General features: G+C 41.4%; 2 protein-coding genes across 2 annotated transcripts in view; both read right to left on the bottom strand.

The window, feature by feature from the left end:
* LOC146514251 (mediator of RNA polymerase II transcription subunit 13-like) overlaps positions 1-24,240 on the bottom strand; it is an 88,164-nt gene that overhangs the window by 39,777 nt on the left and 24,147 nt on the right.
* LOC146514252 (uncharacterized) lies at positions 7,013-23,650 on the bottom strand. The gene is made up of 2 exons (XM_085165843.1): positions 11,731-23,650; positions 7,013-9,947 (listed from the first exon to the last, which is right to left on the bottom strand). The coding sequence occupies exon 2, from the start codon at positions 9,566-9,568 to the stop codon at positions 8,417-8,419; it is 1,152 nt and encodes a 383-aa protein (XP_085021969.1). The 5' UTR covers positions 9,569-9,947; positions 11,731-23,650; the 3' UTR covers positions 7,013-8,416.

The raw sequence follows: 24,240 nt of genomic DNA, 5'->3' as shown, positions 1-24,240 counted from the left end.
AACCCGTTACCGACACCTGTCACTCCAACGCAACGGACCAGATCTCTAAAACACACACTAACAATGCAGGATTCAGAAGGCGGTAAACAGGAAGCACTGTGGGCTTTTGAATTTTACAGCTTGCAAATTGTTTACAACCTTTAAACTGCTGGCACAATGACTTCTGTTTCCCTTATTCCACCCTGGACAGTTTAGATTTACAACTTCTGGTTAAAGTTTTAATTGTCAGCTGTGCGCTTATCATCATATTTCACTGAATACTGATTGTTTCCCATGAACCTTCAGGTGAAAATAAATTTTAACATAGTATACGACCTGAGGAGAAACACCTTTATGATGTTTGCGTATGCAAATTCATAGGAAACAGACAAAAAGAAAACGAGTGTACACATGGAAGGCACTCAGACCCAGGAGGTTCAGAGAGGGAGTGAGGGGGAGGGAGGGGGAAGCAGTGACAGCTAAGAGGAGGAGGAGGCTCTGAGAGAGTGAGGGGATGAGGAGATGGGGGGAGAGAGAGATCTGGAATCAATTAGGTGACTGAGCTGAAGTTGCTTGCATAGCTGTGGTGGGGAGTCAGGCGGAGGGGAAAGAGAAGGGACCGGGGTGTGAGTGTTGTGCCATGAGCGAATGTGTCTATATAAACACAAGCTCGCAAAACTAGGTGCAGTATGCGCCCGCTCGTTTTGATTGGACGGCATAACTAACTATGCGTGTGAGCCTTTTTACCTGCTAGCCCTGACATCATCTCTTTAACCAGTAAAGTCAAGCCGCAGTAAAGCCCCTCGTCTGCTGAGCGCTCCGGAGCTAAGGTCAGAGTGGGTCACAAGAACGGATGGCTGGCACAGACCCAGGCCATGTCAACACAGCAGCTCTCACTATTCCCTTACGCAACTTCCCCTCGTTACTTCTGCGTGCACCAGATTCACACAGTGTATTCCTGCGCTGGCTCTGACACTGGGGGAATTTGACTCGACAAAGGAGGGAAAAAAGCAGCAACACTGTGAACTTTGTAGTCCATGTTGTTAAAGAAAAAAAAAGAAAAGCCGTGGTTTGTGAATGGTTAAACAAGTCACAACCTCAAGTAACGCCAATTGAGGTTTATTCACATGATTTCAAAAGCATGTTGTGCAGCGTCACTGATGGCCGGATGTGAACCCTCTGAACAAGAAAAAAAAGAACATCTTTCTTAAGAGTATTTTACAAACCTTGGATCAAGGATAAAATGTCTTTTTTTTTTATTTTTTAGGAATTTGGAGGAAAGGATTGCAAACTGTGACTCAGACATAATCACTTATATAATCATTACAAAATATGTATAAAAAAAAGTATGCCTTTTCTACTACACTAAACTAAAATAAAGCAAATCCTCACAATACTCACATATACTATAAACTTTTTCTGTTAATAGAAGCAAAATAAATTTAAAAAACACACACTAGTGCTGTTTAAATTGGTCAAAAAGAGCCTAAGCTAGGTTGTTTGAACTTGGAGTATGATATGTATTACAGTATTAATATTTTCAAAATGTTACACAGCTACAGTTCAGCGTCTGGGGTGTTGGGATATGAAGTGCTTGTGTACATTAGGTCAGGAATAGATGGTGAAATGTTAAAACTGCGGACTGAAGAGGGCTCGGAGAGCCTGGAGCACCTCCGCTGGCAAGCAAAAGGCATATTGATGAGAAGAAGGAAAGTTCAGAGAGCAGAAAGTAAAAAATGAAAGCACAAAATGTGAGGGTTACTGTGCGTGTGTTTGTTTGTTTGAAGGTTCAAAGTAGACAGTCAAGAAAGTCTGAGTGAAAATTCTCTGAGAAGTCAGCATCAGTGTGAGCGGCACATTTTATATACTCAACAGGGGGCATGTCGGAAATGGGAAAGAAAAATAATATTAACAGAAACACAAAGAACATCTTTAAATTCACAAACTGCAACCGTACGCTAAAACTGAAAGACGCCAGCTGCTGCAGCTCAGATTTTCTCATCAGCTCAACAAAACAGACTCCAACCCATCACTCATTCTAAGTTAACTGGCGATCGGTTTCTTATGCATGTTTCTACATTTGTCGGCTTCTTGACTTTTTTTTTTTTCATTTATTTTTAATTCAGTAAACAAATGTGGCGCATACTGTAAGCTTCTTGATTTATTTATCATCTCACACATCAGCCTGGCGCTAATTTGAAGCGATGCTGTGCATGATTCTACAGCTTTTAATCGGGAAGAGCTTGTCGACACCATAATTTATAATTTACAGGATATTTACCGTATTAATGTAGAGTCAATGGTGCAATCAGAGTGACTGAAGAGGACTAAGCCCAGGCTATTATGTCAACAAAAAGAACAATATAAGATTTACCACTTTATCTCTAATATAACCTGCTAGAAAAAAAAACTGGGGTGTAGATGTGCGTTTATAGGTTTAGTGCATTTGTTGGTATAGAGGACAGAGAATCAGGGGAAAAGACTGAAACACAGGCAGGAAATAGGAGATAAGGAGCTGAAAAAAAAGCGCGGTATGTAAAATGGACTTGTGTTGTTGTGTGCATACACACGCTGGCCTCTTGCCAACCCTGACAATCAAAAAAAAAAAAAAGAGCCAAGTCTGCAGAGAAAAGCCAACAGATTTATCCCACACCCTTATGTAATTTGACAGTCACTTAGTTCTCTCAAACCAGTACAACACACACACAAATCAGCGGCACACACTAATCTTTTGATGTCTAGGATGCAGACGATGGATGGATGGATGGATGGATGGATGGATGGATGGATGGATGGATGGATGGATGGATGCTAAGCACTAAGTGCCAAGTGTTGTCCCATAAGTCAGTGGGAAATATATAAATGAATGAACGGGAGGTGGCGTCCCAACTATTTTTCACGCGCTGCAGTGAAAACACATTTTGTCTCTGTGGACACACATAATGACAATTAGCCTGTTAGGTTTTAGCACAGAATTAAAAGCAAAAAAATAATAATGGAATTGAAAATGAATCCCAATCAAATCTGCACGCGTCGGTGTCTCTGCTGAACCGCATTAAACGACTATTAATCAAGACAGATAAACGCCTGTTTTCTCAAACGTCTGGATTATTCCTGTATTGACTCACAGATCTTTCATCTGCATTTCTCTAAACCTGAGTGTTTACCATCAAAACTGGCCTGTTTGAGTTAGCACTTTTACACGATGTCTCTTGCATTCCTTTAGATATCCTACTGCATAAAGAGCAACGCACGGTAACTTTCTCAAGGAACTGTGTATTCAAATGAGAGGTGTTTGTGCATGTAGCTCACTGTGAAGTCTTTACTCAGGGATAATTATTAGCCAAGCATATTATTACACTAATGTGTATTCCCTTCACAATTTCAAGTTTATGGACTTCAGACTGCTGCATGAATAAACTGTCAATCATCTCATCCATGCTTGCCGTCTAATGCATCCTCTAAGAATTAATCCTATTTGGCTGAATACACAGGAAGCAATAGCAACTCTTTCTATCAGCCCGCAGAGCTGAATGCGGTGTTGATGCCTCATATTTACAGTTTGCTCTTCATATAAGCAGATGCTGATGAACTATTGCACTGTTGGTCTGTGTGACTGTAGCGTTTACACCTAGATTTATGCCTGCTAGCGTTAAATAAAAGCATATTCCACAAAAAAAGATTAAATTAAATACCGACATGAGAAGTGGACAGGGCAGAGTGTTAAAGGGGCTGCTTATAATGTTCAGCCTTCAAAGAATTATGACCTTCCTTTGCGGTTGCTCTCAGCTTTACAAAGCTGAAGCTACACAAAGCTGCAGAAGCTTTCTGTTCATTGCTTGGCGTGAAGTGGGTATGGATGTTGGACTGACAGGTCCTGAAGGTTACAAAGACAGTCGAATATATCCCCCTGCAACATCGTGTCAGAGAGCGAGTAGTATTCTGGCAGGTTCAGTGTCCAGAAAACCAATAAATAAATACCTAAAAAAACAACAAGTTGAAGGTTTGATAATAAATAAATATTCAGTGCCTCAACAGAAAGCCTGCAGCAGTAATTGAAAAGCACACAACCAGATTACTAAAAAGCAGAGAGGCAAAAGTTTTGAAAGGCCTTTGAAAGTGGTTTCATTTTTTTTTGCCTGTGCAAGACTCCGCCCTCTACCACCCACCTCGCCCAGCTGCCGCTGTTGTTGAGCTCCCATAATTTATTTATTTGGGTTATTAATTGTGGTGTCAATGGGAAAAGTTGTGGCAGCTCAAATACAGACAAACAAAGGTAGACTTCGAGTCTCCACACCTCTACTACCACATTTACTTGCTCAATTAAGTTTCTTCTTCTTCTTCTGCTAACCAACTAATCTTTGATAGCTGCCCCTGACGGTGAAGCATGCCTGCGCTTGTCCGTGCTTGTTTTAATCCACGCAATTAGGAGAAGGTGAGCTCGCTTTGGGCTCACAGGTTATGGTGTAAAAACCACACACAGCCTGTTCACACCATATCGGGGAAAAAGTTATTGGCAAACAATCAAAAACAATTTGTCTGATGTCCACGGTTTCGCAGGAAGTGTTTATGAAGTGGGACGCTGGAGAGTGACTGCAGCTGAAGGGGTATTTGTTTGTTGTCAGTAATGCCTTCTCAAGTGTATGAGGCCTGATATTTTGAGAGTTGCTCAGGTAGAGGGAAGCACTGCTTTTTGATCCCCATTCATCCAGGGTGCATCTGCAGACTGTCAAAGTAAGGTGTCAAGCGTCGAGCAGCCAGTTGTGCTGGGATTTGTATGAGTCAAGCATCGGTGCTACAGTAAAGAAAACAGTTTATCTTTTTGTTTTTTTGAGACGGCTGAGGATTAAACAGAAGTAGACTTTGAGTAATGTAGGCATAGTATCATGCAAGCAAGTGTTCATTTATAATGACTTAGTCTGGTGCACGGAAAATAAAGTGTGACAAGCATTTTAACTGATGCCTATTAAAATGAAACGCCGGCAGATTAAAATATAAGAGCATTTAATCTTTAGCACTCGCCAGAGTGGAGAAGGTAGCGATGTAAGAGGGACCATTTCTGTGTGTTGACCCTCAAGTTAAGCCACAGACACTTGAGCACCTCATTAGAAGTGAATGGGCTTCGAGGTGGGAGGCAGGGCAGCCATGGAGAGGCTTAGCGGGCCTCCACAGAGTTTCCTAACTGCCACTAGAGGGGAGGCGAGAGAGTAAGAGTTGGAGAGAGACAGAGACCGAAGCGCTGTCTCTTTCTCTCGAGGATGTTGGAGAAATGGACTGCTCTTCCTCCCTTTCCAGGGAGCATTCATGACAGTATTTGTGCTGGTCCCTTGTCTGGTCCACAGAGTTTAGGAACTTATGAGGAAATATTTCAGTGAAGTATTTTAAAGTACTCTCAGAGATCAATAGTTAGATGGTAAAAAAAACAGCCCATCAGCAAATATGCCCGGTCTCTGAGATCATCACACCACTATTCATCAAACTGAATTAAACATCTCAGTGGAGCCACACGAGGGCTGCAGGGACAGAGATGCTCAAATGGGAGCCATCAGTTTACTCTAATGAGTGTCGGATACACAGGAATCAAGTCTTTATTCAGTTTTAACCATTTTCTTGCCTTCATTGCCAGGCACTGAGACGCCACCACTTATCAGCTATCTTAAGAACAGCAGCTTAATTTAGAGTTTATTAAATATATATTGCAAGAAAAAATGACAGCATTTAATCAATAGCTTTCAAAGTGGATGTGGTTCATCATGGACATCATCGCACTAAAATTACTGCAACCGTCAACTTTGCCTGAAACGGTTGTTCCAAAGACACCCATCTTTGAAACTACCAACCAAGTCCGCGACCATTCGCCGTCAGCTGCCGCTGTCTTTACACAGATTTCGGTGATTCAAGATGATAATAAAAAGGTAATAAAATGAAGTCAGTCTGCTATCAGTTAGTAACTGCAACTACATGCAATTTGTTTCTCACAATATGACAATAAACTATCATAAATTGGCGGAAATCACAAATGTTGTTGTCTAAATACACCAAAATTCACATTAACTACTTAGAGTCCACCCAAAAACTCATAAATCTGAAACAGAAATTCCTTCATAGCGATGTAGTTGCTGCAAGACAGCAATTTAACTACAATCAGTTGGCAACCAGTTCAGTTGAGTTCTCATCTACAAAGAGGCGCATCACAGATTGTACTCATCGGCACAGACTGGCTCACAGCAACTGCAACATGTTGGCAGTCGACCTTCAGATTTTAAATGAGATCAGAAATTATTTGCAAACCTTCACAAATCTGTCTGAACGTGATTGCAATTTTATCCAAAACAGTTTAGACATCTTTGTAGAACGTACAACATAAACTATGTAAGCGGCCGATACCGTTGCCAGCATTCATGCTTATGTGTTTCACCTGGTGGTCGTGTCATGCAGTGCGAGGATTCCTTCCATGATCCTCTGCTCCTTGTTTTTGTCTTTTTTCTCTCACTTCTTTGTAAATTCACTCACATCAGTTCTTTCAATCTCTGTCTAGGAAATAATGACATCTGCGAGTCCTTATATTGAGGCTAGGATTATGGTTCGTTATACTGAGGCTGACAATTATTGTGCACTTAATGATCCATTCAAATCTGCAGCGGAAAATTAGCCATTATGTTTATTACTTAACCAGTGCTTTTTGGCCTGCAGCCTTCATCAGGGTCATCAAGAACTATACTGCAGACAGCACTTTAAATATCATGCTGTGTAGGGTATCAGAGGAGCTTGCAGTTATGACGTACCTACAGTTTAGATTTAGCATAGAAGCATAAATCCCCTCTGAGGCCAAGAGAGTTGGCCATGGCAGGAATCATGAGCCATGCATAGCTAAGCTAGCACAGCACAGTGTTAAAAATCAGGAATTATGGTTATAGCCAAAAAAAAGATACACATACTGATGATGAAAAACTACAGCTTGCAAGGAACCTGTGGGAATTCATTTTACAGGCAGTGACGTTATTCCCACCTGATTACAGCAAAGTTTTAAAAAAAAATGCACAACAGTAATAGCATAATATACCAAAGTAGCTAAAAATACTATTTAATTATTCTTCTGGCCGATGTGTAAGTAGCTTATGGGCATTATTGAACACATTCCTAACAAAGAGCACATGTGGAGGTGTTCAGTATCCAAAAAAATGTAGTCTCCATGATTGGTAATTGTTTTAACAAGCAGCTCTAGCCCCTGTAGGAGAATCGCAGGCTATTGTGGAGACATTGATTGTCTGTTTACTGCAACAAAATCAGCATTTCTCTGCTTGTGATAAAAACGCCAAGGGAAAAAATCAATTTGGCCATTGCAGTCACTTGATGCAGGCTGAGAGGCCTCGCAAACTGCAGATATCAAAGGCAGCTGGCTCATCGTCAGAAAGGAGGCTCGAAGGAAACAACAACAGCATTCATACCATCTATTTTAAAATATAAGCATATATAGCTTCATTTTTGAGTCATGTTTGCTGTTAAACAAATTTGGCTTTAGTCTGCACTGCATAATACTCGTGTCCTAAAGCAAAATAGAATTAATCTCAAAAGTCACAATGGAGGAAGATTTGGAGCAGTGCTATTCTTATTTATTTCTTTATTTATTCGAACAAAGCATGGTGTCTTGTTGTTGTTGTTTTCTGCCTTTTGTTAATGATGTTTTCCCCACAGTCAAGTCAATTCTATGCATGTAGTCTAAAATAAAATAAATAAATAAATGAAAACACAAAATTGCCTCACAGAGCTTTAAAATCTGTACAACATAAAACACCATCTACTGTCTACACCAATGCTTCTGACACAAATAAACTTTTAATGTATCATCTCAAAGCACACAGCAGAACACTGAGAGAGTGCTTTGTAGCGAGCTACATACCATCATAATATATATATATAAAACACCCAGCACGCCCCTGCGGGCGGTTTATCCTTCAAGCTCGGGTCCTCTACCAGAGGCCTGGGAGCTTGAGGGTCCTGCGCAGTATCTTAGCTGTTCCCAGGACTGCGCTCTTCTGGACAGAGATGTCCGATGTTATTCCCGGGATCTGCTGGAGCCACTCGCCTAGCTTGGGAGTCACCGCACCTAGTGCTCCGATTACCACGGGGGCCACCGTTACCTTCACCCTCCACATCCTCTCGAGCTCTTCTCTGAGCCCTTGGTATTTCTCCAGCTTCTCGTGTTCCTTCTTTCTGATGTTGCTGTCATTCGGAACCGCTACATCGATCACTATGGCCGTCTTCTTCTGTTTGTCTACCACCACTATGTCCGGTTGGTTAGCCACCACCATTTTGTCCGTCTGTATCTGGAAGTCCCACAGGATCTTAGCTCGGTCATTCTCCACCACCCTTGGGGGCATTTCCCATTTTGACCTTGGGACTTCCAGGTTATACTCGGCACAGATGTTCCTGTACACTATGCCGGCCACTTGGTATGGCGTTCCATGTATGCCTTGCCTGCTAGCATCTTGCACCCTGCTGTTATGTGCTGGATTGTCTCTGGGGCATCTTTACACAGCCTGCACCTGGGGTCTTGCCTGGTGTGATAGACCCCAGCCTCTATGGATCTTGTACTCAGAGCTTGTTCTTGTGCTGCCATGATTAGTGCCTCTGTGCTATCTTTCAGTCCAGCTTTGTCCAGCCACTGGTAGGATTTCTGGATATCAGCCACCTCCTCTATCTGCCGGTGGTACATACCGTGCAGGGGCCTGTCCTTCCATGATGGTTCCTCGTCTCCCTCCTCTTTCTTGGGTTTCTGCTGCCTGAGGTATTCACTGAGCACGCTGTCAGTTGGGGCCATCTTCGTGATGTATTCTTGGATGTTCGTTGTCTCATCCTGGACTGTGGTGCTGACACTCACCAGTCCCCGGCCCCCTTCCTTCCGCTTAGCGTACAGCCTCAGGGTGCTGGACTTGGGGTGAAACCCTCCATGCATGGTAAGGAGCTTTCTTGTCTTTATGTCAGTGGCTTCTATCTCCTCCTTTGGCCAGCCTATTACCCCAGCAGGGTACCTGATCACGGGCAGGGCGTACGTGTTGATGGCCCGGATCTTGTTCTTACCGTTCAACTGACTCCTCAGGACTTGTCTGACCCTCTGCAGGTACTTGGTGGTTGCAGCTTTTCTAGCGGCCTCTTCATGGTTCCCATTCGCCTGCGGGATCCCCAGGTACTTGTAACTGTCCTCTATGTCTGCAATGTTGCCTTCTGGTAGTTCAATCCCCTCAGTTCTGACTACCTTCCCTCTCTTTGTTACCATCCGACTACACTTCTCCAGCCCGAACGATATTCCAATGTCATTGCTGTATAGCCTGGTAGTGTGGATCAGTGAATCGATGTCTCGTTCACTCTTGGCATACAGCTTGATGTCATCCATGTACAGGAGGTGGCTGACAACTGCTCCGTTCCGTAGTCGGTATCCATAGCCAGTCTTAATGATCTCACTGAGGGGGTTCAGGCCTATGCAGAACAGCAGTGAGGACAGAGCATCTCCTTGGTAGATCCTGCACTTGATGGTGACTTGTGCTATGGGCTTGGAGTTGGCCTCTAGTGTTGTACGCCACATCCCCATTGAGTTCCTGATGAAGGCTCTTAGGGTCCCATTGATCTTGTACAATTATAGGCATTCCAGTATCCAGCTGTGGGGCATTGAGTCATAGGCCTTCTTGTAATCAATCCAGGCAGTGCACAGGTTGGTCAGTCTGGTCTTGCAGTCTCGGCTGACTGTTCTGTCTACCAGTAGCTGGTGTTTTGCGCCTCTGGTATTCTTGCCAATTCCTTTCTGTGTCCCGCTCATGTATTGACCCATGTGCCTGTTCATCTTAGCCGATATGATGCCTATATATATATATATATATATATATATATATGGTATACAGAGAGAGAGCGAAAGACAGAGAGAGCTAGCATTAGCTAATGCTAGTTAGCTAATGCTAGTTAGCTAATGCTAGCTCAGGGCTCGCAAAATCGCTAGCCCGACGTCCCGGGGCTAGCGATTTTTCCAGTCGGGCTACCAGAATCTATCTCTGCCCTGCCCGTCGGGCTATCATAGGAAGGAAAAATATATGTCAATGCTTTTGCATTCTTTCGGAAATGTAGCTGGGTAATTATGTAATTGGCATCGGTGAGCCACTGTTAATATGGGACATATTGAAATCGCGTTTGAATTTGCGCTTCTTTTTTGCTTTCACTTTGCAATCGCGCGAACTGTGTATAAAGAGCGACAGCACTGATTGGTGAGTGACGACAATTTGCGCACCAATTCCTCTGACATCGTCTTATCAATCGTTAGCTTACTATGCAAACATGACAAGTGAAATCTCCAGCAGCAAGCTTAAACATGTGAGAGGTTGATCGCGCAGAGAATCGCTGAGCTTTATGTGAGTGCCTGTGTAAAAGCAGCAGGATATATATTTTAGTTCTGCTGAGCCAAATAAGACAGGTCAGGGTGAAGAAGTGACAGCCAAAGAAAAGCTTACCACAAAACGGAAAAGTTATGACAAATCAGACTATAAGGCAAAAAGAAAGTGCAGCTTTATGGTTTCATGGACAAAAGAATTTCTGTGGCTGCAATATGACGAGCTAAATAACCAGGGCTGCACATAAGTGGTCCGCAGGTGCGCATTCGCTGTCAAAATAAAAGACGCGCACCAGATAAGAAGTTGCAACGCGTGTTTGCGTACATAAGATTTTCTGGAGGAAGAAAGACATTTGTTTAGAACTCTTAAAGATGTCGAAGAAGCTCCTTTAAGCAATTACTTTGGTGTTCCTCCACCTCCAAAGAAATGTCAGGAGTCCAAACCACAAAAGAAGCACGTATTCTTGGAAAAGTGGTTGCAGGAGGTGAGCTGGCTTCAAACAAATGATGAACACACAGAAATGTGGTGCAGAATGTGCCGTGAAAATCCCACTCTAGCGGACAAAAACTCTTTTTGTCTTTTATATGGACGCAAACTCGCGTTGCAACTTCTTATCTGGTGCGCGTCTTTTATTTTGACAGCAAATGCGCACATGCGGACCACTTATGTGCACCCGTGTAAATAACATAATGTTCTGCCGGGTGTGTTGTTGGTTTTCCCTCGATTTCTGAGTCGACAAGCACCTTTGTTACTGGGACCAGTCATTTTAAGAAAGGCCCCCATTAGAACCCATGAGAAATGCAAGAAATGCATTATTGCTCAGTCTGCAATATCTTTCCCAGAGCAAACACCAATTGCAAATAACATATTAAAAATAAACCTGAAAATCAGTTTAAAACAGTGTACTATGTTGCAAAGAGTGAACTACCACTGGCACAATTTAGCAGTCTTTGCAAACTTCAAAAAGCAAATGGCCTAGATCTTGGTTCCACTTGCCTCTTACCCGTGACTTCAGTGGAAATTTCAAATTCAGGATCTGACACAGACTGATTCATGCTCTACACAGTTCTTACAAGTTCATAGAAATTTCTGTTCAATTAGAACCAAGTATTTGAGTTGATGATTGTAATTTTTATACACTGTTGTAATTTGTGTTTCAACAATTTTTTGATTAATGTTTTGTTTCCTTTACAATATTATACTTTAATGTATAATATTGTAAAGGAAACAAAACAGGAAACAAAACATCAATCAAAAAATTGCTCTCTTTTTTATTTTTATTTTTATTTTGGGCTACCAAAAACTGAAGAGTCCCTGCCCGAAGGGCTACCAGGGATTTTGAAATTTTGCGAGCCCTGTAGCTAGTGCGAGTTACCTAAAATTGGCAGCAAACTATTTCCATAATATATTGATCATATTGTATAAATTGTTAAAGAAAACATCTGAGATGCTTACCATTTGTTCCAGAATAGTGTTAAATATGAACCAGGGCATTTTTTTTGCTTTGCTTTGCTTTGCCTTTGCTTTTTTCCCCAAATTGCAATGCTAGGACATCATGAGAATGCCATTGGTCAGTTGCAATGTTGATCCTGAAGCAACATTATTATGGTCATGCAGGAACAACACAAACATATATAGAGAGATTTCTTGTATTTTGTATCCATGCATGCAGAAAAGTTAAAAGTGGAGTTTAGCAACTGTTCCAAGTGCCACTGTCTCCTTTTATAGTACTGCCACATCATCAAATAAAGCGCAGCTAAAGTTCAGCAACCTTCCTCAACGTAATCATAAAAAACAGATTCTCGGCACAGCTGCCTTTGCGAGGAGTACACTGGTGAAAAATGCATAAACAAAGCTTTGTTGTTTTTTGGGGATTTTTATTAAATCTGCTGTATATTTCATAGCAGCAGCAAACTGTTCATGTCTTTGAGGTCAGATCGAAAAGTTATACCGTGTCCACATTTGCCCAGATTAGTTTAATCCCACAATTCCCTTACAGCCTCTCTTCTTTCTCTGTCTGCTTCTGTAAAACTCCTTCTCCCAGTCTGTCCTTCATTTTGTCTCTAAATCTCTTTTTCTATCTAAGACACACGCACCCACACAACAACACACACACACATACACACACACAAAGCTTTCATTCTTTCAGTTTGCGGTTTTTCTTTCAAAACTGAAAGGTTGTGAAGGAAAAGCGTACACTCCCACCCCTTCTCCGTGCAGCTGGGAAACTTCACCCCTACCGTCGCATCGCTCTTTCTCACTCATACTCACACACACACACACACGCACACGGGGTGAGGAGGTCACGGGCCACGCCCTGAGAGCCCACAAGGGGAGGAGAGAAGAGGAGGAGGGAAATCAGAGATTCTCTGTCCTTCCCCAAAAATTTGCAGACAAGTAAACACGACTGCGGCAATATTTTCCTTGTTTCCTAACTCATTTTCCCTCCTCCCTTCGTGTGGCGTGTGTGTGCCTCCATCTGTCAAGTAAAAGCCAGAGGATAAAGTTTCTCCCCCTACGAAAGCATGTTTTTCTTCTTTGCATTTGGAATTTGCAAGTAAATTTGTCCATCCTGTTAGAAACAGTCATAGCTGAAGAACAGACTGATCCTTTCTCACATATTCGAGATAAGAGAGATGTGAACAGGAGGTGTGAAGTGACCAATTTTAAAAATGAGTGTATGTTGTTGTTGCTGGCAGCACAGCAAATAAGAAACCAAAAAAGAAAAAAAATGGAGAAACATGTGCAGAACACCACACCAACTGCATATCTAAAGGCCTAAAGAGAAATCGCAGATGTTCTGCTCTCCCTCCAAACAAACCACCTCTTTTCTTCTTTCTGAAGCATGAATTCCCGTCTCTCTCACTCTCTCTCACACACACACTCACTCCCGCCGTTCCTCCCCTCTCTCACTATATGTATCTCTGCCTTGTCCTTTCCCTCCCTCTTCATCTTCCCACTCTTCCCACCCCTCCTCCTCTCTTTTTCTTGCTCATGTTTTTTTTTCTCCTATGATGGAATTGCTGCTTTCCACATGTGACTCACTTTTTCACCAGCCAAAGCCAGACAGGGGGGAAAAAAAGTCAAAATGCATGAGTCTTATTGCCTCTCTGACTCTAGTAAGTCCCTCTCACTAGGTGAAGCAGCATTCCTTAAGGGGCCTCTTACAACCTCCATAGGTCTCCCTCTTTCAGCGAAGTTGTTTCCTATTGAGACATGTGTCAGCCAGCGACCTAGTTCACGATTCGAGCAAAATTTGGGAGGCTAATTATTCACCCCCTCTGTTCGAGTCTCGCTTCTGAGAGCTGCTCCTAAGACAAACCGTGAAGGAATAAAGAGAAGGAGTAGGCCCTGATTGGCAACCGTACACCCACACCTTTTATTTGCCAAGGAACTAAGCGTGCTCGCAGATATTCGCCACCTTAACATCACAGAGAGCAACCCCGAATACAAGGGAGGAGAAAGGAGGGGGGAGCACAACAAAGCTCCAAAAGGAGGAGGGTTAGCAGGAGGAGGAGAGATGGCTAGAAAAGGAGAGCGTCAGTGCATAGAGCTAATGCCAAGTAAAACTTGTTGACACAGAATAGAGGCTACCAGGGAGTCATTTAAGATTAAAGATAGATTTAATTTCTTTTTTTTTTTAATTATTTAACTGCTTTATTTTTCTCAAAATCAAACAGTTTTAGATGAAGTGACAGCAGATTTCCTCTGCTGTGAGCCAATAAAGTGAAGTTGAGCTTTTGCCTCTAAAAGGACACATTTCAGTACTCATATTATTGAATCTATGGAAAAGGCTGGTTATGATAAAAGCAAGCTTTGCAATGTATGAAAAATGTAGCAGGTTACTGTTCTCGCCATGAATATCTCTCTTTGAAACCGCCCCATAAAGATCTCTTTCCACACTCACAGAAGTGACTTTTATCGACTTTCTTTCATTCACTTCCTGTCTCTTTTATTTTACCCCGGCTTAACCCTGTGGCCTTTGTCTCGTTAGTCTTTAACAACCTCTACCTTCGATTTGCCAACTTCTGGCTGCAAGTCGTAAATATCCAGAATTTTCTAAAGCTACTTTTCAGACGTGAACTCTTTTCCATTAATCTGACGGCATCTGAACATGTCGCTTTCATGCCTGAATGCACATCGTAGTCACTTTACCACAAACAGTCTCAACAGCAATCTTACTACAGGGAGTCTAGCCTAGTAATATTTGTGTTTCACTCTGAACTTGGCAGAAGTTTGTTTTAAAGAAAGGCAGACACAAGATTGTGACTGTGCACATGTCTCTCTTACATTCTTTCATCTCCCTGAAGGCACGACTGTTTTGGAGAATACCCTAAACGGCAATAACGTAAGAAAAGAGAGAGAAAAAAAACACTTTTGGCACGTGATATCCTCTTTCGGTCTTCATCTGCCCGCACTTATCTGGCAGAAAACCTCAAAGATTTACCAAAAAAGTAACATGTTTATTTTCTCCACACAGGTTAAAGTCTGAACATTTTAACATTTCGTCTCCTACATTGGTTCATCAACATCACAAAGACAGCACAAAACAGAGAGTTTGCATTTCTTTAGTGGCCAGAAGCACAAAAGCACACACACACAAAGTCTTCCCCAAAATCCCAGCACACCGCAAAGTTGAGCTTTCCTGGCTCACTTAACCCTGCAAGTTCACACTAAAGCTTGATTTAGACTTCTGCTGGGAATCTACATCCTAACTTACGACGTAATTGGAAGCAGCTTTTAGCCCTACGCTGTAACCTTTCACGCCATTCAAGTCATCGCGGGCGGCATCGACGCAACATGTAGTTAGATTTCTCCGGAGGTGCACTCCTGATTAAGGATTAAAAGGAGTTTCCGGTAATGTTGATTATCTCGGTTCTTTAATGCTGTGAAAGGTCAAGTTTACAGGATTCACAAGTAGCGAACTTAATCCCATTTTTGAATTTTAACTGGCGTGAGTCAGTCTTCTTGCTTCCAGCTGATTTTAGAAGTCTTTCTTCTCAGTTTATTAGAAGGCCTGCTGCATCAGACAACAGCAGAAGCCACCCTTGAGCTCCTCCCAAAACAACAAACGAACAATAGCGAGAACTTCATTACGGCAAGCATGACGACAGGATCAATCGACATCTAACAGCTAATCACTCTGTGTTCCTCGCGTCAGGTAGCTGTGCTGTCTCACAATAAGCCACAGTTTAAAAACTGGTCTGTCTGCTTAAGTGTGTGGATGTCTTCTCACAACCACACAAAGGATGTGGCTTATTTAATTATCATAGCAATTAAGAAAACTCTGACCTCAGTCACTATATGTCACTTGAATTACTGCCAAATCTCCAGAAGAGTGCACAAGATCGAACGAGCGCTGCAAGTTATGCTTTCAGCAGAAAAAGTATATAAATATATACACCAGTTCAAGGGGGTTTAACAAAACCTATGTGGAAAGAAAACTCCACTTTGAAGCCCACATTATCAGGTCGGAAGCACACTCTCTGCTATGCGCACTGGCACCTGTTTTCTGCGACAGCATTCAACATTCATCCAGGGAGGACTGGTTCATCGTGTTTGCACACAGCTCTTAAAAAATGTTGCTGTGTATGCAGGGATCACTTCGGCACATTGCTGAGCAGGGAGAGCATTGTCGCGAGCTCTTCACTCCTCCTCACTTCTTTATTTTCCACTATACGTTATCATTATGATGATATGGGGAACAATGGTTCGGCTAAAACAATATGCAAAGAGAAGAGACGGGAGAGCAGAGGAGAAAGAAAAGATTATATCTGCTCAATCTTTAGATTTTATATACAGTAATAGATCTGAGTGCCATTGGAGCATAAGGTTATGTATTCAGCTGCTCGCTGCCGTCATTAAAATGATCAGGTGGTCACAGCTCAAGCTAAAAAGTGAAGAGGCAGCACTTTAGGATCACCACCTTGAATCCTGGCTGCAATAATCAGAGAGGTGAAACCGATTCCAGTCGGCTAACAACTGCTGCCGAGATGCACTTCAGCAAAACGCTTAATCTGTCACTGATTCGAAGAGGGTCTTTAGCCGACCGGCTATATTCTGCAGGACACAATAGTGCTATTAGGTATATGATGCAAATATCTGTCTCTGTGTTGGAATGATGGCACAGATTGCACATCTACTCTGAACAACCTCAAAAAACAACACATAATGAAACTACTTGACAGGACACTTTAAACACAGCAGTACTTCCTATTTAATCCATGCAAAATCTTTCAAATGTTTAAAACACACACACACACACAGAGTGGTGCAGTGCAATAAGTTTGCAAGTTCTCATTTTATCAGCGTGGGCTTCCTCCCACAGTTCAAAGACATGCTTGTTCGGTTAATTGGCGATTCTAAATTTGCCTTAGGTGTGGATATGAGCGTGTGTTGTTGTGTCTCTGTGCAGGGTGTACCTAAAGTCAGCTGGGATAGACTCCAGCTCCCCTCACCTTGCGACTCTGAAAAGCAGTTAATAAAAGCTATTCATCACACATTCTTCAGCTGATAAACAACAATTCAGAAAGAATTTTTCCTAAATTGTCAGTATTTCTTTAATGAGACGGCTTTTATGTTTAGCCGAAGAGACTGAAACTGTGCAAATACCTGCTCCGAACTAATTAAGTTATCTTATGTAGTTCCAGCAGACAGTAATCTAGTTTGCACATTAAAGAAAAATTGTAACTTTGAAGTTCACACTTGCTGTCTCTTTATTCTTCTCTAATGCAGAGAAATAACAAGTACAAATGTTAGAAATGAGGCAGAACAAGGAACTGTCAAAGTCCATCACTTTTAAAAGACGTGAGCAGTGACAGTTGGAACAAACAAAGCATGTATCTCAGTTAAGGATGACATTTGTTCCATTACCAGTCACCTCATTGTTATTTCAGGTGGGATACTGGTGGGAAAAGCATGCTCCAGTTCATGCTATAGTCAATTTTGAGGTTTTGGGCTACTCTATTCTGAGACGTCTGTTGGATGTTTGTGTAAATTGGAGCATATCTGCATGTTTAAAGACGACATTTCAGAAAACTTGATGAAGTATGTGGTGAGGTTTTATGATGATTCTTGTTGCTTGCATGTTATTCTGTTCCAATCAAAACCTAGAGTGGTTTCACAGTACATAGCTTTAAAGACTGTTATATCCAGTTTTATTACTATCAATATTTATAGAACATCTTATGGCGTAAAATCTATTTTTTTTTTAATTTATTCAGTATTTTTAGATTCATGAAGGTGATGAAAAGATATTAAAAACCACTGACTCCGATATGTTAACAAACCAAGTGAGCACAGCGGTGCATATTTGGATAAATAATACGCATCATTTGCACATTAAAACATAATATTGCAGAAAACTAATCATAAAAAAAATATTTTTTTCTTATTTTATTATATTGTGCCCCGCTCACCTGCAGTGTCTCCCCGTTGAATTCCTCCAATAAAATTATGAGCTTGCTCCATGTGTAAAATGCAAATCCAGGACTGTCAGGCAGAGCTGCGAAATAACCTGGAAATTGTGTATGTATGGCACTCTAATAACTGTGCATTCCTGCCGGCAGCTCCATAACAGTAATAACCTAAATCTAACCTGTATTTCTAAAGCAGGTGGCAAGTGGTGAGGAGGGTTTGTCTCCACAGGCCAGATTATGAGTTCGCAGCCAGACGTGGACAGATAGAGGCAGAGGTTAGCCCTCCTTCCTGCTCTCTTCTACGACACACACACACATTTTGGCAACCGTTTTTTCACAGGACAATTACCTTGCGACCTCTGCCAGCCCACACACGCACATACACACTTGTCCAATTACGGACAGAGTAAAGGAATGATAACAGTCACAGTCGAGCAATACACACACACAACCTGTCATGATGGGTATACACACTCCACAACCCCTCCAGCGCCACAAAATATGGCACTCTCTTTCTGAAGGGCACAGCAGCACCCAGCTGCAGCATTCAAACACACGAGACACTAAGACTATCAGACTCCCCGTACACATTTGGCACAGATTTCCCCGTTTCACCTTGTTTAAACCAACTGCCTGCAGTAATGTCCGATTCACACATACTCACACTCTTCTTTCTCTCTGTTAATTTCATTAAGTCTGATTATTTTCTCATAAGCATTTCTACTCTAATCCACTCGTTGGGTCGCACATCTTTGTAGCAGCAGCCAAACACTGAGCTAATAATGGATATGCACAATTGAGGGTGTTTTTAAAATTCACTCCTGCTGTGGCTCACACATTCACTGGTACTGCAAAAATATGCTGAATGATGCTGATGACATTTGGATGTAAGATAACGGTATGGGGGGATGCTTTACATGTAATACCTGGAGTATATGGTGTATAATTATCTCTCTGCCACCTTGTTTTTCTTTGCTCTTTCGTTTGTGGTCTCTTAAGATCGTTTCTGAATAAACATGTACATAATTTCCTTGAGACAGTGCGGTGTTAAGTGTTAAGACAGTGTTAAGACGCTCGTCTCTGGAACAACATTCACCCCCAGCTAGGATTGATTCCAGTCAGAGTCTTTTTCTGCTGGATCCCCCCCACCCCTCCACCCTCGACTCCTACTTTGTATTCCCCTCAGCTTTACTACAGTTTCAAGAAAGAAAAGGAAAATTCAGGGTGCTGGAAGTCGTCCTCTTAGTTAAAGCTTAAACAACAATATATAGATTTTCAAGTGTGAATTTCCAGCAGGAGCCTTAACGCCAGGGAAATGCAAATATCATAAATTTGCCTGATTGGAATGCACGTTATAAATATTTCAGCAGCCTCAGATGAAATTATTCCGATCATACAGCATAGATTAAATTGCAAACACCTGCTACACCCGCTTAAGTGAATATCCCTCTAACTCTTCCTCCTGCAATCACCTTGACCACATGCTGTTTTGGTGGCACACCGGAGCACCGCCTATGGTGTTATCAAAGTCATCAGCCTTTCGTTTTCCGCTGCAGAGTGTCCTAACTAGATAACGCTCCACCCACACACTCTCTTCAGCAAATCCATAATCAATCCCATTATAGGTTTCTTTGTGCGGTTGTTAACCGAACACATTTGTGGGCTGATAAAGCAAACTGACATTTTCATTTTAGTGATCAAGCTGCTGCTTTTATACGGAATCATTTGTGACCGCAGCGGCAGAATAATTTGAAATTCATAAGCCCACTGTTAGGGTTCCAAGGTTCAGTGGCTTTACAGCACATGTAACACTTGTTAGCAAGTCTTTTTACAATATATATATACATATATATATGAAAGCCATGTTTGATATTTTTATGTGTTTGTGCCAGGAGAATGGAAAAACCATGAAAATGTCTCTCTATGAAAGAAAAGAGATCCTAACCATCACATCTGCACTTTCTTTGAGACTGAACAGACCTTCTTTTTATGCTATTTTATGCTGTAAAACATAATCGGCAGTGAAACAACATAATTTAGGAGGTTTAATAAAAACTGGGCCATTATGCAGATACAAAGATGTGACTCAGATGCAAGTTTTTTTAAGTCGCAGTGGAGGAGAGGTAATGACTCATCCTCATCCAACTACTGTGGGAAAGTCATTCCACCACAGGAAAGGAAGGAGACTGCAAGGCCACTGCAGGGAAAGGGATAAATAATTAGACAATTGCACCAGAGCAGAAAGCGAGGTGTCTAGGTCACGACCTGAAAGTACAAGTTTTGTTTTTAAAGTCAGTATGTATAGCCACGGCCATAAATAGACACAAAGGACAATTCTGACAGCAGCTGTATGGATGAAAAGAAGGAAAAGGTTAGCAGGATGCAGGAGTGGATACAGTGCGATTTGGGAGCTGTGGCAGGCCGAGATGATTGCTGTGATTTGAGTTAGGCAGGATGGAAGGCATGAACGTGGTGAGGCTGAGAAAAAAAGTGTCATCATTATTGACTGTACTAAAAAGATGGTTGTACACACTCGGTCTTCACCACTTTTTTTTCAATCAAGTCTTTTCGACCACAAAGCAGCCATACCAACCCTGCTTTATTGTCTGAGTAATTCTAAATGTGACATTATATACATTACATAATTCTTAAAACTAATGATAGAACCATAAACTCTTTAGGAAATCTCACAACTGAAATCAAAGACCAGGTAACCCAAAGGGTCGTTTTCACATAGAAATTTATAGACTCCAACAGTTTGGCAACCTTCAGATAGGATGCCCTTCGTTTATACATAGTGTATGATTAAATATCCCGTCAGCAAATATTGCTTCATCATAGCTGACTGCATCTCAAAAGGCAATATTTAGTGGTAAGAATGAACAGTTCTCTTTGATGGAGGAAAAATGACTAAATGCATTTATCATAGTTCCTGTCTTCTTATGGGAGCATAAGAAGACGCGTCATATCTCACGCGTTAGGTTTACACTTTAAAAATGAACCAATCACAATGGACACTGAACAATGACGTTGAAGGGTAGCCTATGTGTTATAAAGTGACGCCAAAGGGAAGTGACCAAGCGTCAGCATGTGATGCACTGGGAATGAGACTAGGCCCTCCTTGCTCAAACAAGTCTAACAGGAATGGCAGGAGGCCCACTAGTGAACCCTGGGGAACGCCTCCATGTAAAAAACATGTACCATTGGAACAGAATAACAATATTGTCTTCTTTCAGCTGTGCTACAGTAGATCATCTGTCTCCATTTCATCCTATCCCTAGAATCCTCCTCTCTTCGTGTCCTCCTTCACTACATCTATGTCCTTCTCTCTCAATCCCTCCTAACACGCCTTCCCTCTCTTCTCTTCCTTTGTATTTGGCCAACAGAAGCATAGTTTCCACCGGCATCCTGTCGGCCAACTGGAGGCAATCATTGTTAACCCTGGGCCCCATGGTGGGGCCACAAGCCAGTATACTCCTAGTGCCAATCCCAAGCCTGGATAAATGGAGAAGGTTGCATTGGAAGGGGCATCTGGAGTAAAAGCTTTGCCTAGTTGAACATATAGATCATCAATAAATAATAATAATAAAGGAAGTGATTAAAAAGTCCGGGGAGTTATAAGAAAATGAAACCCAGGAATTCACGATTAATATTTCCAAGACATGTGACTCCTTGTGGAAGATAGAGCTCTGAAAAGCAATCGCACTAGTCTGAATCTTTCATACAGATTTATACCGACTGTTTAATCGTGAGAAAAACTTATTCCTAAAAAGATTTTCACCCCTGCCTCTTGTGCTCTTGCTTTGACTCCTTCAAATCAAAACAAAACAAAACAGTAAATCTGAAAGTTTTCACTCCAAAACTAGGTTATAAGAGTATAACCACCATCAAATTATCACTTTCATGTAACAGATTTACAGCAAATTTGAGCAAACCAAACCATTTCTTTGTGTTTTGCTTCAAGAGCGATAAATCACCTCTTTAGTTTAAAGACCACATGGGGTATAAGTTTAAGATATTATTTGATGTACTGTCTTGGTTTGGCTGAGTAATTACCGTAGTAATTACAGTGGACACAATTTTGACACATTTTTAGCATGCATCCTTCAGAACTGAAACATTTTAACCAGTGCTTCTATGCAGAGCACCTCTTTACAGGTCTATGAGCCATCACCCTCACACTCTCACTCACACACACAAGAGTGGCTCGAATCATCTGTTTGACACTTGTGATTACATGTGTGAACGTGTGACTTAAAACCCACCTACTGACTGCCAGACATTTTAACCATTTGAACTGATCTTTTCTCACTGTGGCTGTGTAGTGACATGTTGGCTCTCTGTCATGACTTACAGGGACATTTCAAGGGAAGAGAGCCATCGTTAATGTCGAAGATTTTTCTTCCCTCGTCTGGCATATCAAAGGTGGGGAAAAAAGACCAACAGAACCAGACAGTAAAATGCATTACCTCGTTCTTGCATTATGACACCTTGACTAATGTGTTGTGGTTTCATTCAAACCAGTTCTGTCCCTAATCATCTCAAGGTATATTCAAAACACCAAGTGCTGTTGCCTCTCAGCAAGTGTCTTCTGGTTCCCTGAAATGTAAGTTACACCACAGAAACATCCACACCAGGTAGTTGATGCTGCTTCATGAAAGCTTCCTGGTTAATTCTGTTTAACCAGGAAGCTTCTCTGGTGCTATTTACAATTACGAGCAATTGTTATCGAGTAATTCATGCAACAATTCTTTTAAAGATGCGACCGCACTTTCAGTGTTTGTAATAAATTATTTCATCACCGCCGTGTCCCGCAAACAGACAAAAAAGAGAAGTGTGTGTTTGTTTGTAGCTGCTGTAAAGAGACAGTGGCACACATACACACACACATGCACACAGGCTTCTTTGTGGCTCTGTATGAGTATGTAAATCTCTTTGGTAGGTGTTGCTTCTGCTGGATGATCATAAGGTCCAGATTGTGTATTCAGCCACCACTTTGACCATTATGCATGTTTAAGTATGTGCATATGTGTGTGTGCGTGTGTACACGACAGCCTGTTTGTTTGTGTGTATGTGTGTCACTTTCTCTTTGGCTGTGCTGGCAACACGCTGATGACTCAGCCCATTCAGCACACTAATCCTGTTTCCTCACAAACTGTACTCAGCCCACACTGGGTTTTATTATGCTGTATACATTATAGGCCAATGCCGTCTGATTTTAGGACAGCAAGTCACCATGAGTTGAACATGATGCTTTAATGCCTGTCATTTAACCAAAGGCAATACCACAGAGTGCTGCAGTATAGTGAGGAGGTAGAAAAAGATGCAAGGCTGGATCTAACAGTAAGCTGCACAAGCTGCTGGGAGTAACTCAAAGCCGCAATTAATTAAGACTATACAGCAGGTGAAAATATCCATCACTTTGAATAGTCGGAAGCCCATATCGATATATTTTGGAATTGGGTTACTTTGTGTATATTTAAACAAATGAGCTCAGGGGAGTCGGCTAAACCTGTTCTGTTACCTTAGATCACCAGAACATCAAAAATATTAAAAACAGCTACTTGGTGCCAGCCAGTGCCTAGCAGGACAGCCAGAGAAGATGTCTGTCCTGTATCAGAATGAGTTTGTAGAGTTGTCCAGCAGTGGGTTAGAAAATTTAAGTGTGAAAAGCACTTAAATCAGTTCTACTTACGTAGAACATAAACGTTACAGTGTTTGCTTAGACAACAAATGACCAAATATAATTCCATCTATTTTTCAACCCTTTAAGCCAAATGTATATATACATCGGTTTTTGAGACTTCTACCTCATCAGTGTGATTTTTTCCCCAAAACTAACAAAATAAATTGCACAAGACATTTTTAAATTACAAAAGAAAAGTTAGATGTAGTAAATATGATACAAATTAGAACCATTATTATTATTATTATTATTATTATTATTATTATTATTATTATTATTATTATTATTATTATTATTTAATTTTATCAGATGGGTCAAGAAACACTATTTTCAATTAATTTAATTAGCCAATTAATTCATGGTTCAGGCTTTAAAGGGTTAAGGTTGTCTTAGGTAGTCCTAAAAAAAAAGAAAAAAAAAGAAAAGATTTTTAGGCTTTTTGAGGTAGTGCTGTACTTCTGGTAACTTGGCTCCACAAGTAAGACAGGCTGCCACTGTTTTTGGCTAGCTGACATTAGGCTTTTCTTAGCCTCAATCTGGGACTTTACAAGAAATACAATCACTTTTAGACACAAATAACTTTGTTATCCAGTTAAATTAATAACACTTATTATAATTTTACAGACGGGCTGGGCTCCTACCTTAAAGTTATCATTTTATTTATAGTTATTAGCCTTTAGCCGCTACCTCATTGATAGCACACCAGACAGCTTAGGGCCCTTTCACATTGAAAGCAGCATGCACGACACTAAATTTGTGTTCAAGTAGCCACTACGCGCTA

The sequence above is a fragment of the Neolamprologus multifasciatus genome, chromosome 7 (assembly GCF_963576455.1).
Source record: "Neolamprologus multifasciatus chromosome 7, fNeoMul1.2, whole genome shotgun sequence".
NCBI lineage: Eukaryota > Metazoa > Chordata > Actinopteri > Cichliformes > Cichlidae > Neolamprologus > Neolamprologus multifasciatus.
The sequence above is the reverse complement of the archived record's forward strand: the minus strand, read 5'-3'. Positions and strand labels throughout refer to the sequence as shown.